Raw genomic sequence first — 13986 nt, forward strand, 5'->3', positions numbered from 1 at the left:
GTTCAGTGGGTGGGTCAATGGGTCGTTCAGTGGGTCGTTTAGTGGGTTGTTCAGTAAGTGGGAAAAGTGGGCCTTTCATTTTGTCATTCAGTAGGCAAAAGGGGGTGGGGTGGGGGTGGATTCCTATTCCCACATATGTAACAAACTTGATTCAAACACTCAAAGTTAAACAAAAGAAGTTCTCATCACCTTAATATGTTCAAGTGCATAGTGTGGAGGACGTACTAAGGCCTTGAGGCACTCAGATGTAAAACCCAATATTGGTGAGGGTTTTTTAAATTTGTAAATTGGTGAGATTTGACCCGGCAACGACAGGAAGGTTACATACACAGCAAATGTCTTACACACACACACAACCAGACAGGCATGCACACAGAATGCTTAACAGTTAAAACTGAAATGCATGAACCCATCTCTCTTTGGCATGTTTATAATGCTTTTCCACAATGAGAGAGAAAGCAAAAAGAGACAGGAGCCAAAACCATCAGGTGGTGTACAGTACTGAAAAAGAACAACAGAAGGAGTATTTTCAGCGTGTGTTATTACGAGTGTTAAATGGGAATACTCTCAGTGGTGCCTCTGTAGAAGGTGCTCATAACCACACACAGGCACACACACATGATTAAACAATAAATGAAAAAAAACACACTAAAAGAGTTCAGAAGTGAGAAATCTATGAGCTGAATGTTCATAAACTGTTCATACATACAGTTATAGGTACATGAACATTTACCTATAACTGTAACTTGTGTTTCAGTGCTGCAGCCTATGACCTGCTTGACTTCCAGGTGTGAGAACCTGCAAATGTCCAGAGTCAGGAGAGACTGGGGGACCCACTTTAGCAGGGTCATCTGTGTTGGCTTTGGGACCCTTGATGATACAGGGGGACACAGTCACAAGCGCCTAAGGAAGAGTATGAGCAGGAACCAGCACCAGCTGAGAGATGGCCAATATGTAGACAGACTGTTCCCTCTTTGTGAAGGACTGATAGAAAAGTTTAAAAATATATATATATATATATATATATATATATATATATATATATATATATATATATATATATATATATATATACCGATGAATGTGTGTTGTTGCTATACAGCCTGGTTATATGTGCCCCTTTTTTTACTTTGAGCACCACCTTCTTTAAAGACTGCTGCACAGCAATAGTTAATTTTTACAATTTTTATATATATATATATATATATATATATATACATACACACACACACACACAAAGTAACACTCGGGAGAATGGACTAGTTAGTTTTAACAGCTCTTAAAGTAACATGAGAAACATTTTTCACCAAGAAATTCAGTTCAGTGGGTGGGTCAATGGGTCGTTCAGTGGGTCGTTTAGTGGGTTGTTCAGTAGGTGATAAAAGTGGGCCTGTCATTTTGTCATTCAGTGGGCAAAAGGGGATGGGGAAGCATACAGCTACAAGGACATAAATGTAGCCAACTTGTGATATGCTATTGCCACTCTGTTTCCGCAGGACACTGAGAGAGAGAAAGACGACAACAGAAGACAACGGTTCAATTTTAATGTAAGTACTGTTTGTTGGGCTTTTAAGTGGTTGAACATGTAAAACTTGCATGTGCCATTCTCCTCATTTTTAAAATTTAAAACTTGTTTTAAAACTTTTTTTTCTTTAAGTTTTTTTGGGGGGGTGGGATGGAAGCAAAGTTTGTGTGTGGATGTATTGTTGTTGTTCTTTGTTTGTTTTCTCATACTATCAAAATAAACTAAATTGATATGCAGTTTTTCTCTCTCACTTTCTGCCTCTCACTCTTTGTATTTACAGTGCAAACAAGATGGAGAGAAACATTGTCTACTGCCTGCTTTGTAAAAAGCCGCAACAGTCCATTCGCACACACCTGAGCAGAGTGTGCCTGAAAGACTGCACACCACAGAAATGTGAGGAAGAAGCTTCCAGAGCCATTGCTTCACAGAAGCTGTTTTCTAATGAAGGTAGAGTCTGGAACTTCTCAGAGCTCCAGGAGTACTGCAAGGATGAAGAATCTTGCATTAAACTCTGCACTCGCCTTCAAACACGTGGATTTATCATCACGAACAGTCCCCAAGCGTTTTCGACAGTTGTGCCAACAGCGAGGTATGATGACCTTATTGCCACTTCCACATATTGGATGACACATACAAACTTTCAATAATGTCTTACCTCTGTCACATTTGCAATAGGTCTGATAAGAAGGAAATTCTTGCCGTGGCCAAGAAGGATATTGAATATTTCCACACAAGACTTTCTGGCGGTGATTGCATCCCCACATTTGCAATGACTACCTTCAGACAGTACTGTGAGGCCATCCTGATTTTACAACATGGACTGACAGCAAATGCTGTTCAAGAACTTTGTGTAAGTGCACCACCAACAACAAAAGTGCACGATAAGTGAAATGACAGCTGATGTAAGTCTGTATTTCTTTAAGCTCCAACACCTTTTTTTTTACATACACAGGTAGAGGACTGGATGGCGCGGAAAGCAGTAGCTGATGGTGTTGAGCTGAGTGGTAACTTGAAGATAACCAGCCAGGAAGAACAAGTAAGTCATTCATTCTCAGCAGCGACTCTCTTCTTGCTCTATAGGCACCTTGTGAATTGATTTTATGAGATATTTAACATTGATTCCTTTTTTTCTCTGCAGTTGTTGGACTGCTATTTTAGGAACATCCGTCCAGTGTCCTTGGAAAATCAAATTGCTGGCAGCGATGACAGGGGCAAGTTCTTCCTAGGAGAATGTGGGGTCCCACTGTCCAACCCATCATTAGATGTAAAACGCCTGAGAGCGAGGTGAGTGCTTGACCTAACTGGATCAATAGCATATTAAGAAAGATTTGTTTCTTTGATCTGACAGAGAAACCCTAACCCTGGACTCATAACAGTCAGCCACATATGTTGCTGTATGTCAGAGATGTTCGCCCCTTGTATTTTGGTTTTTTCATCTCTCTGGGCTCTCTAATTAATTTGCATGCATTAAAAACCACAGATACCTGAGCACTGAACCTGGGGATGCTATGGCTGAGTCAGCATCAAGCTCAGTAGGAGGACTACCGACACCAGGACAGGCCAGGTACACTTTTTTTTAAAAAATATCACACACTACCACAAGTCAACCTGTGTTACACGTTTCCACATTTAAAAACTTTTGATGGATTTGATGCATCCCCTCCTCTACACCTTTCATGTAGCACATCATCTACGCACCTGCCACTCCAAGAATGGGATGCCTTCCTCCAGGCCTTCCCGGTCACCCTGAATGGAGAGCCACCATCCAAACGGCAGTGTGTACAGGCTGGCTTTCCACAGCACAGACACCACTACAAGAAATGGAGGGATATTCAGCTGAAGAAAAGAGTTGGGTACATTCTCGGTAAGGCCTGGGCATGTCATGTTAATGGAGCTGCTTCTGTTGCATTGCTTTGTTTGTTTTGTATGTATTTCAGAATGAAAATACTTTAATAATCTCTAAGAAAATTATGTGGGTTACACTTGTGTAGAGACAATAGCAGTAACAGTCTGAACTAATTAAATAATACAATACATGTAAGTATAACCCACTCAATGTTGTACACCCAAATATACACAGATAGCTCAATTATAAATATAAGGAATATTTTAAGGTACAAATACGTGATTGACTAAAATGCATATGGTTGATTTTTCATTTTTAAGCCGCAATAATCACTTGCATTATTTCTTGTACGTCGCTTTGTGACCACTTCATTTAGGTCAGTCAGTTGGCAGAAGAGGAAACCCACCTCAGCCTGCACGTGTGCAGATGGCTTTGGACAAGGAGAAATGGCACACCAACAAGCCCACTGTCAATGCCATCTTGCAGGCCTGGGTTGTTCCGCAGCCCAGTATACAAGACAACCAGTCCCTCATGTCTTCGATTGCAGAGCAGAAGTGGAAGGGCCTGGCTTTGCAAGACTTCGGGGAACGGAAGGGCAAAGGTAAAATGCACACAACATTTAGACAAATTGCAAGTGAACGTTTCTAAGAGCCCTGTCATGACCGATGGTCTCTTTCAACTTACAGGTGTGATCGCACTTATGCCTTTCCACAAAGGGGATATAGTGTGCGATTACCACGGGACATATATCACTGAAGCAGAAGGGAAACGGAGGCCCCAGTCGGGGTATCTGTTCTTCTTCAGGGACGAGTGTGACCGAGGGATGTGCATCGATGCCACTGCATTCCCCTGTGCCTGTCATCCCGACATTGACACCTATGGGAGGCGAATGAACCATTCCCGAAAAAATCCAAACATCAAGCCCCAGAAGTTTACAATGAACTTCCCTGCAGGACCTCAGGAGACAATACTTTTCATTGCCCTGAAGGACATCGCAGTTGGTGAGGAGGTGTTATGGGACTACGGAGTAACTCGGAAATCTTATGGTGGTGAAGGGGAAGACTTGGAGTGGCTGGACAGCTGACTTTCATTTTATCTGTTCTTTTCCTATTCTCTTTGCATGGGCTTTTTTATGTAGTGATTTTATTCTTAAAAAACACAGCTGTTTTTACATTGTCTTGCATGTAATTTAAATGTGGTTTGAGGGTTTTTTGTTTTGTTTTGTTTTGTTTTAATTTACGTATTGAAATAAAGTGTGATGTTTCCAAATTTCACTCTGCTTCATATTGTATTATTTACGTTCACTGTTTCGTGTTTTATTGTGAAAGTCTTGTGTTTCCATGTTCAGGTGTCTGGTTTTGCTTCCACTGTGGCTCCATTTTAATTTCTCATTTGTGTTCCCCGCGTCTTGACGCCTCCTGAAGAGCATGATGATTAACATAGCCAAGGTGATTATGAAACACGTCAGGTTTACAGATGAATAATAACAATAATAATAATAAATGTGAGATACTAGCTCTACATGAGTGTCTCCTGCAGTTAATATGTAATACACAGATGAAAGATGAGGTGAGATATCTAGGCATTATCTCTTGTCATTTGAAAGATTAACTACTAACAGAAAATAAGAATATCTCAATAATAGACTTAGAATTTTCTATCCTAAGCCAATTTTAAACAGGTGCCTGCAGATTCTTTGGGAGAATTTGGACAGTCTGTCTGACATCTGCATTGACTCATATTTGTTTAACAGCCCGGGTCTGCGCTCAGGTGTCGCACTTTGGATAAATAAGATAAATAAGGAGACCAAGGCCCTGTACAGGCTCTTGGTAAATGCATTGAGGAAATTAATGACTGGTTGTGCCACAATTTTCTCCAGCTAAACAAAAACAAAACTGAGGTAATAGTCTTTGGCGCCAAAGAAAAACGATTACAGGTCACCAGAGAACTTCAATCTATACATCTAAAAACCACAAACCAGGCGAGAAATTTGGGTGTAGTGATGGATGCAGACCTAAACTTGAAAAAGAAAAGAAAAACACATTAAGACAATAACAAAGTCAGCTTACTATCACCTCAAGAATATTTCAAGGATAAAAGATCTGATGTCTCAACAGGACCTGGAAAAACTAGTCCATGCATTCATCTTTAGTAGGCTTGATTACTGTAACAGCATCTTTACAGGTCTACCTAAAAAATCAGTCAGACAACTACAGCTCATTCAGAACTCTGCTGCTCGAGTCCTCACTAAGACCAAAAAAGTGGACCACATCAGTCCAGCTCTGAGGTCTTTACACTGGCTGCCTGTCCGTCAGAGGATAGACTTTAAAGTTCTGATGCTGATCTGTTTTGATTTTATATACTGTTTTGTTTGTTTGTTTGTTAATTAGTTAGTTTGTTTCTTTGCTTGTTTTAATCTATTTTAAATCATGCTTTTTATTTGTTTTTGTTTCTAATGTCTCTGTAAAGCACTTTGAATCACCTTGTTGTTGAATTGTGCTATACAAATAAATTTGCCTTGCCTTGCCTTGAGGAACTGCCCCGGTCTTTATTTATAATTCAGTGAGCGTTTGTTCCTTAGATTGGAATGTGGAGGTGTGTGTGTGTGTGACAGACAGACAGAGAGAGAGAGAGAGAGAGAGAGAGTGTGTGTGACACTTGCTGTGTATTTAAAAAACAAACGCTCAAACAAACCAAAGAGAAAAAGCTTACATGTTTTCAGTTTTCAGTTTTATTTGTCATATGCAAGTTAGCACAGGGTCAACATTGCAATGAAATGTGTTTGACGAGCAGCAGTCACTCAGCAGCTTGATACAGTAGGAGAAAATATAGGAAAATAAAATAATAAGAAAATAGAAAAATAGTAAGGAGCAAAATATTAGAGAGACATGGTAAAAGAGAAAAGATGACTAAATATATATGTATCTATAAATATATGTACACTAGTGATTAAATAAGAAAATCTTGAAAAGAAATATGACGGGAGGGCAGATGGGATATTGCACAGGAATGAGCAGCAGAAAATTACAGTATTGCACTTTTAAATATAAATATCAATGACAATAAAGTGGAGTGACCAGTGCGGATTAAACATTACATGTATTATGAAACAGATGGTTTGGCGACAGTGGTCCAGGTAAATGCTACATGGACACCTGATCAGAGGACAAGGGCTTAAAAGGTGTCTGTGTGTCTGTATGTTTATATAATTGTACATATGGAGGAAAAATTTCCTAAAACCATACTTGAAATCATAACTAATGCACTTTATAAAATAAATACCTAAAGGTTTTTCAGAAATTATTACATAGAATAACATTTGGGACGTTCAGTGGATGTCGTTCACTGGCTCATTCAGTCAGTGTCGTTGAGTGGGTGTCGTTCACTGGCTCATTCAATGAGTCGTTCAATGGCTCATTCAGTGAGTGTCGTTCAGTGGGTGTCGTTCACTGGCTCATGCAGTCAGTGTCTGTTAAGAAATATAGTCTAAAACACTTCTTCAGTAAAGACTCAGAGAAGAGAAACTTCTTGCTAGCAAAAGTGCAGTCTCCAGAACTGAGAATAAGACAAGGTACGACCTCTCTCATGCTCCTAGGATGTGGGGGTGAACATCCTAAAATGTTACAGACCTCCTAGGATGAGACATTCTTTCAATATGCCACCAACTATATACTTGTATATTTATTATTTATATATTTACCATATACTTCTACACACAAATGATTACATGCAGCATTCTACCATATGCAAACTTATATCATTAGCACTTAGACCCCCGGAGAGCAGTCATTTTGGTTTTCTACCTTAGACCCCTGCGGAGTCATCATTTTGCGTTTCTACCTTTAAAAGCCGGAGAGCAGTCAGTCAAATGCTGGAGTCGTTCATATGTATATTAGGTCGTTACCTAGGAATTCTGGAGGGAGGGGAGTGGGGGTGAGTGATTGAGGGGGTGGGGGAGTGGAGTGTTGCATGATGTCTTGGAAGCGGTTTCGTGCCATAGTTCCAATTATCTGTGGGTTTCCCAGGTTTGCTGACCAGCAGTCATTTACCGATGGAACCCTGTAAACCCCCTGCAAGATGACAATTGCAATAAATGCCATTAGTTCAGGGAGGTCCATGAACCAATGAACATGCTCCATGCACCACTCAGCAGGCCATTTGTAAATATGTGTACAAATGGTTGGTTTTTTGTACTGTTTTCATCAATAAATGTCAGCAACAAAGGACATACACCCATGTGTGTTGATTTCTCCCTAAGATGGCAAACTGAAACACTGAAACACTCCACTCCCCCACCCCCTCAATCACTCAGTGAGTGATTGAGGGGGTGGGGGAGCTGCTAAAAGCGGTGAGCTTCCTTTTGTGTTTCATCTTGATGCATTCTCAATCATCCAGGGAAACAAATCTCCAAAAGTCACCAACTTGGAGTGTTTCAGTTTGCCATCTTAGGGAGAAATCAACACACATGGGTGTATGTCCTTTGTTGCTGACATTTATTGATGAAAACAGTACAAAAAACCAACCATTTGTACACATATTTACAAATGGCCTGCTGAGTGGTACATGGAGCAAGTTTTGGGTGGCTTGCGACCTAAAATCCAAGTACACAGATGCAAAAAAAATCAGGCCACTGTGCGATGTGTTCACTGCTACAGGTACACATGTGGGAAATGCAGACGACAGATACCGTGGCAGTGCCAGGATTGTGAGTGATTGCTGAAAATGTTGAAATGTACTCACTCACTTTTTATCATTATTTGTAAATATGTGTACAAATGGTTGGTTTTTTGTACTGTTTTCATCAATAAATGTCAGCAACAAAGGACATACAAAGGACGTGTTGATTTCTCCCTAAGATGGCAAACTGAAACACTCCACTCCCCCACCCCCTCAATCACTCACCCCCACTCCCCTCCCTCCAGAATTCCTAGGTAACGACCTAATATACATATGAACGACTCCAGCATTTGACTGACTGCTCTCCGGCTTTTAAAGGTAGAAACGCAAAATGATGACTCCGCGGTCAATTTAGCCAATTTAGCTTCCACTTCCACCATTTGACTGCTCTCGGGTTTTATAGGTAGAAAGGTAGAAGCCTGGGGATGCTAGTGTTAAAAGATTATACTGACTACTAAGCACAATTTTCCTAATAACAGTGTTGTTGAGTGGGTGTCGTTCACTGGCTCATTCAGTCAGTGTCGTTGAGTGGGTTATTCAGTGAGTGTCGTTCAGGGGTTGTCGTTCACTGGCTCATTCACTGAACGACATTCATTTCCTATGGCGGCAACTTTTGACTGGACCCTATATAAGGGGAGGAGTGCTCAGCTCAGTCATTCATGCCCTGAAACTCAGAGGAGCAGTGTCTCTGGATTTATGACCACAGCGTCTTGGTTAACTAAGACACACAACTTTTCTTTTTTTATCTGCTGTCTTGAAAGACTGTATTTACAATACAGGTAATATTTTTGGCATATTCTTAACTGTTGCAAATTGCTCTTTCCTGTTCTTTACTTACTTGATTTTAATGTGTTTTACTTACATGATTACACTTTTTTTGTCTTTCCTGGTTTAACAGTTTTTCAGTTACATTGTTTCACTTCTTTTTTACTTACCTGATTATACTTTCTGTTCTTTCCAGAACACAACAGCCATGGAGGACGTTGGTGTCGAAAACATGAAGGGTTTGGCGGATGCTTTCGCCAGATCTAAAAGCGTTGAGGATTTCCTCCTGGACCCCAACATTTTCATTCCATTGCAGGCAACGACAGTTGAGGATCCAACGAGACGTGTTTGGAGTAAATTTGATTACGACGGAGTGGTGGTTGAACTAAAAAACTTGGAAGGCCTGCATATACCCTTTTCTAGGTTGAACATGGCACCCTTCAAAATGCACCAGCTGAAAAACTCCTGGCACACCATAAAGAAACACTTTGACCTTAGTAAGTTGTCTGTGGAGGGCTTAAAAGTGCTGCGAAAGGTAAGAGGCTTTGATTTTGCCTACCTGGACGGGGGATTCAAGTTAGAAGCTATAGTAATTCCCAAGTCCCTTGTGGTGGTGGACAGAGTCTGTAAAATGGCTGACTATTTACCAAGACACACGGTGGACCTTGTTAATGGCATCTTAACAAAATTTGTTGAGTTGCTCAAAGACCTTCCACTGGAAGACCTGAGCAGACCCACGCTGCAGAAGACCATCATTCACAACAAGGGGAGCATGAACGTATTGCCGCAGGATCAAACGTTCGTACTCTCCAAACTGGATGAAGCGAAGAGGATGTTGCCGGAGCATCCAACATTGGAAGTCCGGTTCTTTGTCTATAAATTTGGACAAAAGACAAGGGACCCCTTTCATTTGTGGGAAGTAGCTGACCCTGACGAGGTTGTGCGATGTTCTCTGCACGTGGCCTGCAACCTCATACCACTGGACCCTCACACCACACTTTTCTGGTCAAGAGCAGGACTGGAAAGGATGTTTGGACCCAGAGCTAGGCTCTTCACGTCCATGTCCATGCACGAGTGTGTTAACGTGCAGACAGAACTTGACCAGCACCCACCGGACATCTTGCCAGCTTTGGCAGAGATTGCCACTAGGCCTAACGTCACCTTCTGGCAAGTTTATGTGGACAGCCCACACACTCATTATATGTCCACATTCCGGCACCCCATTAGTGGATTGATCGTCACTGGTGGCCTCGGCCACCCGAATTACGTTCAGGCGGTGGCCACCAGAGCTGAGGACTACTACATCCACATGATGGACTTGGCCAGGAAGGCAGCAGGTAATTATAACCTGAGAATAGAGATCGTGGAGGGGATAGAAGGGAAGGAACTGGCAGACTTTACAGACATTGTTTATGCATGCTCATTCTTCGACTTGAGTGCATTACATAAGTGCCTGACGGACTTCCCCCTCGTTGTACCCTTTAAACGGGAACAGGAACAGCCAAGCGTGAATGAAATACTGTCTCGCTGTCTAAAGTATATGGCTGACCAGCTCCGGCAACTTGGGGAGAAGCACACAGGCAAAGGCGGCTTTCTCCCAGTGTGGAAGGCATTCCAGCTGGAGCTTGCGCTGGAGGAGGCATTATACGGGCACCCCTTGTCCAACATGGACAGACAGTACTCTGCAGCACTCGGGACCAGCTCGCTGCACGAATTCAGTGCAACCAACATGCGGGGCTTCATGGGCCTGGGTGCAGCAACTGGTGCAGCTGTTGACGACTGCCCACCTCCTCTGGCACACTGGACAAGGGACACACTCCAGATGAAAAGAATCGAGAGGCTATTTGCTCTCACATTGACTCTCGAGTGCGAGCCTTCCGTGCTGGGACCTGAGCTTGTGAAACTCCTGCTGAAAGACCTCTTCAGGAGGAACGACGGCATCTTCATCTCAGAGCTGCAAGGGGAAAAATGCCCAGAGAATCTAAAGGGACACATTAATCTGGCTGCACTGACGGAGAACCTGGCCACCAGAGACTCCTTCCCGACCCCATTCACCTTTGCCCGGGCGAGGAAGCTTGTTGAAGGGGAAGGGAAGAATGTACAAGAATGCCTGAGAGCAGGATTCCTTGAGCTGAAGGTCAGGTGGTTCCCAGACATTAAGTACCGCGACATAAAGGGAACAAGGAGGGCTTCTTGGAACTTGATTGATTATGTAGAGATACATAATGAAGACAGGGAGCCTTCCATCGAGTCCCAGGCCATGGCCATAGTGGGAGATGTGGCCATGGAGATGGAGCGCCGTGGACTGTGCTACGCCAGGACCCTTGAAAGGTACAGAGAGCATGGAATGCCATGGCTGGCGCAAGTGATGAAGAGGATTCCGGGGAAGACTGAAAAACACACACGGAACAAGGTCTTGGTGCTGGTCAGCTCAGTGGGACTTATCATGAATAAGGATTTTGTGTCATATGAGAAAGTGAAGGACCTACTCCTGGAGCTGAAGATGACACAGGCAGAGCTCCAAAAGTACAGGATCCTTTCAACGTCAGTCTGTGAAAAGGTTTTCGGCTTCACTCTCTATAAGCTCCACTATGACATTCTTTATCGAATGGGGAACCCAAAACCCCATGCGGAGAAAAAGTTGCCTCCAGATCTCCCCCTGGAGATGGAGGAAGAGGATGCACCTGTACTTGAAGAGGATGAGGAACCTGACCTATTGCAGACGAGAGCTGTGTACATGCCCGCTCAAACCAGCAGACACTGGACACAGCAGGAAGAGGGATTTATCAACCTTGATCCAACAATCTCCACTGGCGTGGCGTACAAGGAGTATGTCGGACAATGCAAAGCAGCAAGACTACCTGCAAGGTCGTACAAGGGCTTTGGGAGAAAGCGAAGAGACCTTCTCAGGGATGCATAGGCATACAAGCTGATTTCCTGTTCTAATCATGTCCTTTCTTTATTTTGACTTTATGCTTAGAACTAGCACAGTAGGACATATTTGTTTATCTTTTGAATCCACTTTAAGACAAGTGTGAATTTGATTTCTGTTGTAGTTGATCTTGAAGAAGTGTGATCTCAGTTCATTTTGTGGTGTTCACAAGTTCCAGTGTAAATAGAGGTATTTAAAATAAAAAAAAACCAAAAAAAAAAACCACCCCTCACATGGACTCTGCCTTGACGTGGCGTGAGGGCTTACGTGTCCCTCTGGGACACAACCAAAGAGTCCAGCAGCTGATCAGCGACCAGCTGAACCTCCAGGCCATAACAGTGAAGGACAGAGCAGTATACTTCCTGTCCCTCACCCTCCTGTCACTGCCTGGAGGTTCAGCTGGTCGCTGATCAGGTGTTTCTCTCCCTATCACTATCTCTCTCTCCAGGGCGGAACTGATTACGGGTTTACGCCCTCGGGCCAGCTCTCGGAGGAAGAAACACCTGTGCCTCGTCAGTGTGGATTGCATTTAAGCCAGGAAACAACGGTTGTTTTTCGCTGGATTTGTAAGAATCGCGTAAGTGAAATTCTAGCAAGTGTTTTTCCGTGTCGTTGTGTGTTTGAAACTAACAAGCGTTTCCTTATGCGCAGACCCTCTGGACTGTTTTCCCTGGTGTTCCCTGAGTGGTGAGTGTTCGAGTGGATTCCTGTGATTGTTTGGAGAGAAACGAGAGTTTTCCCCTGGATTTCCCCCCGGAGCCATGCCCGTTTCACCTTTTGTATATACACTTGTTGGACACTGTACGTTAATAAATTCTCTTGTGTGCATCCATCCCCGGAGTGCAGCGCGTGACTCCAAGTTGCACACCGTGACGCCTTCCCCACAAAGTTACCTGAATACATACCTGTTCACCAAGCACACACCTACCTACATACTTACCTGGTCGTAGCGAATACTCACCTGAATACTGTGCAAATGTTGAATAATGAAAATTAAAACAATTTGATCAACGTTTGTTGTTACTATTTATTAAATTTTATTTTCAGTTGTTCATGACGGGACAAACAGTGTTGGGGGAAAGAGAAAGATGAGAGAGATGAGAGAGAAAGATGAAGGAACAGAAAAACTGGGCAACAGGGACAGTGAGAAAGGACACAAAAGAAAAAAAAATCTCCCGTTTTTGGTTCACATTAACTTAAATAGATATTTTTTTGAAGAACATTTGATTTTTTGAAAGACAATTTAAAAAAGAGGAAAAGAAAAAAAGACTGGACGCCATGGAAAACGGCTGGACTGTGGTGCGCTATGGCCGCCGGCGCCAACGTGACCGCCAAGTGTTCTGGGACGGGTACGGGTACGCTCCTTTTCCTCTCGGAGAAGGGATTATCTTCCACAACCTAACCCTAACAGTGTACAGTGACTGATCAGGCAGTACAGTTTTAGGAACCTTTTTAACTGAGGCAGGATGGCATTTTGGTTTTTAATCAGAATCTACCCTTCAGCCAGAATTCATTTAAAGAGCTGTGGGAACAGCTACCTGTGACTGAATCTCTGTCCGTCAGTTTGGACACTACCTCAACCGTGAACAGCAATACAACGGGTCATGATGAAACCTGGAGGCCAGATGACACCATGGAGATGTTTCAGATCATCAATGAGCAGCAATTAGCTGAAAACTTTGGTGAAAATCTCTTTGAGCTGCCAAATGACATTTTGCAAAAAGACGGCATTACACCTGCAGCCTCCACTGTTCCGGTTACGACAGATTACCCTGGCGAATGTGGGTTTCAGCTGAGATTCCAAAAGTCTGGAACAGCAAAATCAGTGACTTCAACTTGGTGGGGAAAATGCAAAGCAAACGTGTGGTCGCAAATTTTGAAGCCACCCTGATAACCTTCTCCCACCAACGATGTGGAGATCCAAGCCTTTTAGATCCAGTTAAAATCAAGACACTTAAAACGATGATAAATGCAAAGACTGGTAACAGCGCAAAGAACCATAAAGCAAGAGAATTTTTAAAAAACTATGAGAAATAAACTAGGCTCTGCCCATGACTCAATCTTTGCCTCTCTTCCTACCTCATCTCCTCTAACTCCATCTGCTGTCCATCTGAGAAAAAGGCACAATTTGCTATTGCATTAGTCTATTATTTAAATTGTCCACATTTAACAATTCTTCACCTAATCCACAATAAAGTAATGATAAAAACTGTTATGGAACCTAGAAATTGTATTTGTTAT

General features: G+C 42.6%; 1 protein-coding gene across 1 annotated transcript; it reads left to right on the top strand.

Moving 5' to 3' along the window:
* Positions 1 to 1815: 1815 nt before the first annotated feature.
* On the top strand, positions 1816 to 4455 carry LOC146626083 (uncharacterized). Its single transcript, XM_085360304.1, has 8 exons — positions 1816 to 2114; positions 2201 to 2375; positions 2478 to 2561; positions 2664 to 2809; positions 3006 to 3089; positions 3208 to 3389; positions 3748 to 3972; positions 4058 to 4455. Exons 1-8 carry the CDS (start codon positions 1816 to 1818, stop codon positions 4453 to 4455), a joined length of 1593 nt encoding a protein of 530 aa, XP_085216430.1.
* The last annotated feature ends 9531 nt before the right edge of the window (positions 4456 to 13986 follow it).

Source organism: Diplotaxodon limnothrissa, linkage group LG8 (genome assembly GCF_057381915.1).
Source record: "Diplotaxodon limnothrissa isolate DT_005_m linkage group LG8, D_limnothrissa_male_GT1.1, whole genome shotgun sequence".
Lineage (NCBI taxonomy): Eukaryota > Metazoa > Chordata > Actinopteri > Cichliformes > Cichlidae > Diplotaxodon > Diplotaxodon limnothrissa.

Bases quoted from the DNA above. Each gene is read 5' to 3' on its own strand.
- LOC146626083 (XM_085360304.1), top strand. From the start codon at position 1,816: ATGGAGAGAAACATTGTCTACTGCCTGCTTTGTAAAAAGCCGCAACAG. The intron at 3,090-3,207 runs GTACACTTTTTT...CCTTTCATGTAG, and splicing joins CCGACACCAGGACAGGCCAG to CACATCATCTACGCACCTGC. The intron at 3,973-4,057 runs GTAAAATGCACA...TTCAACTTACAG, and splicing joins CGGGGAACGGAAGGGCAAAG to GTGTGATCGCACTTATGCCT.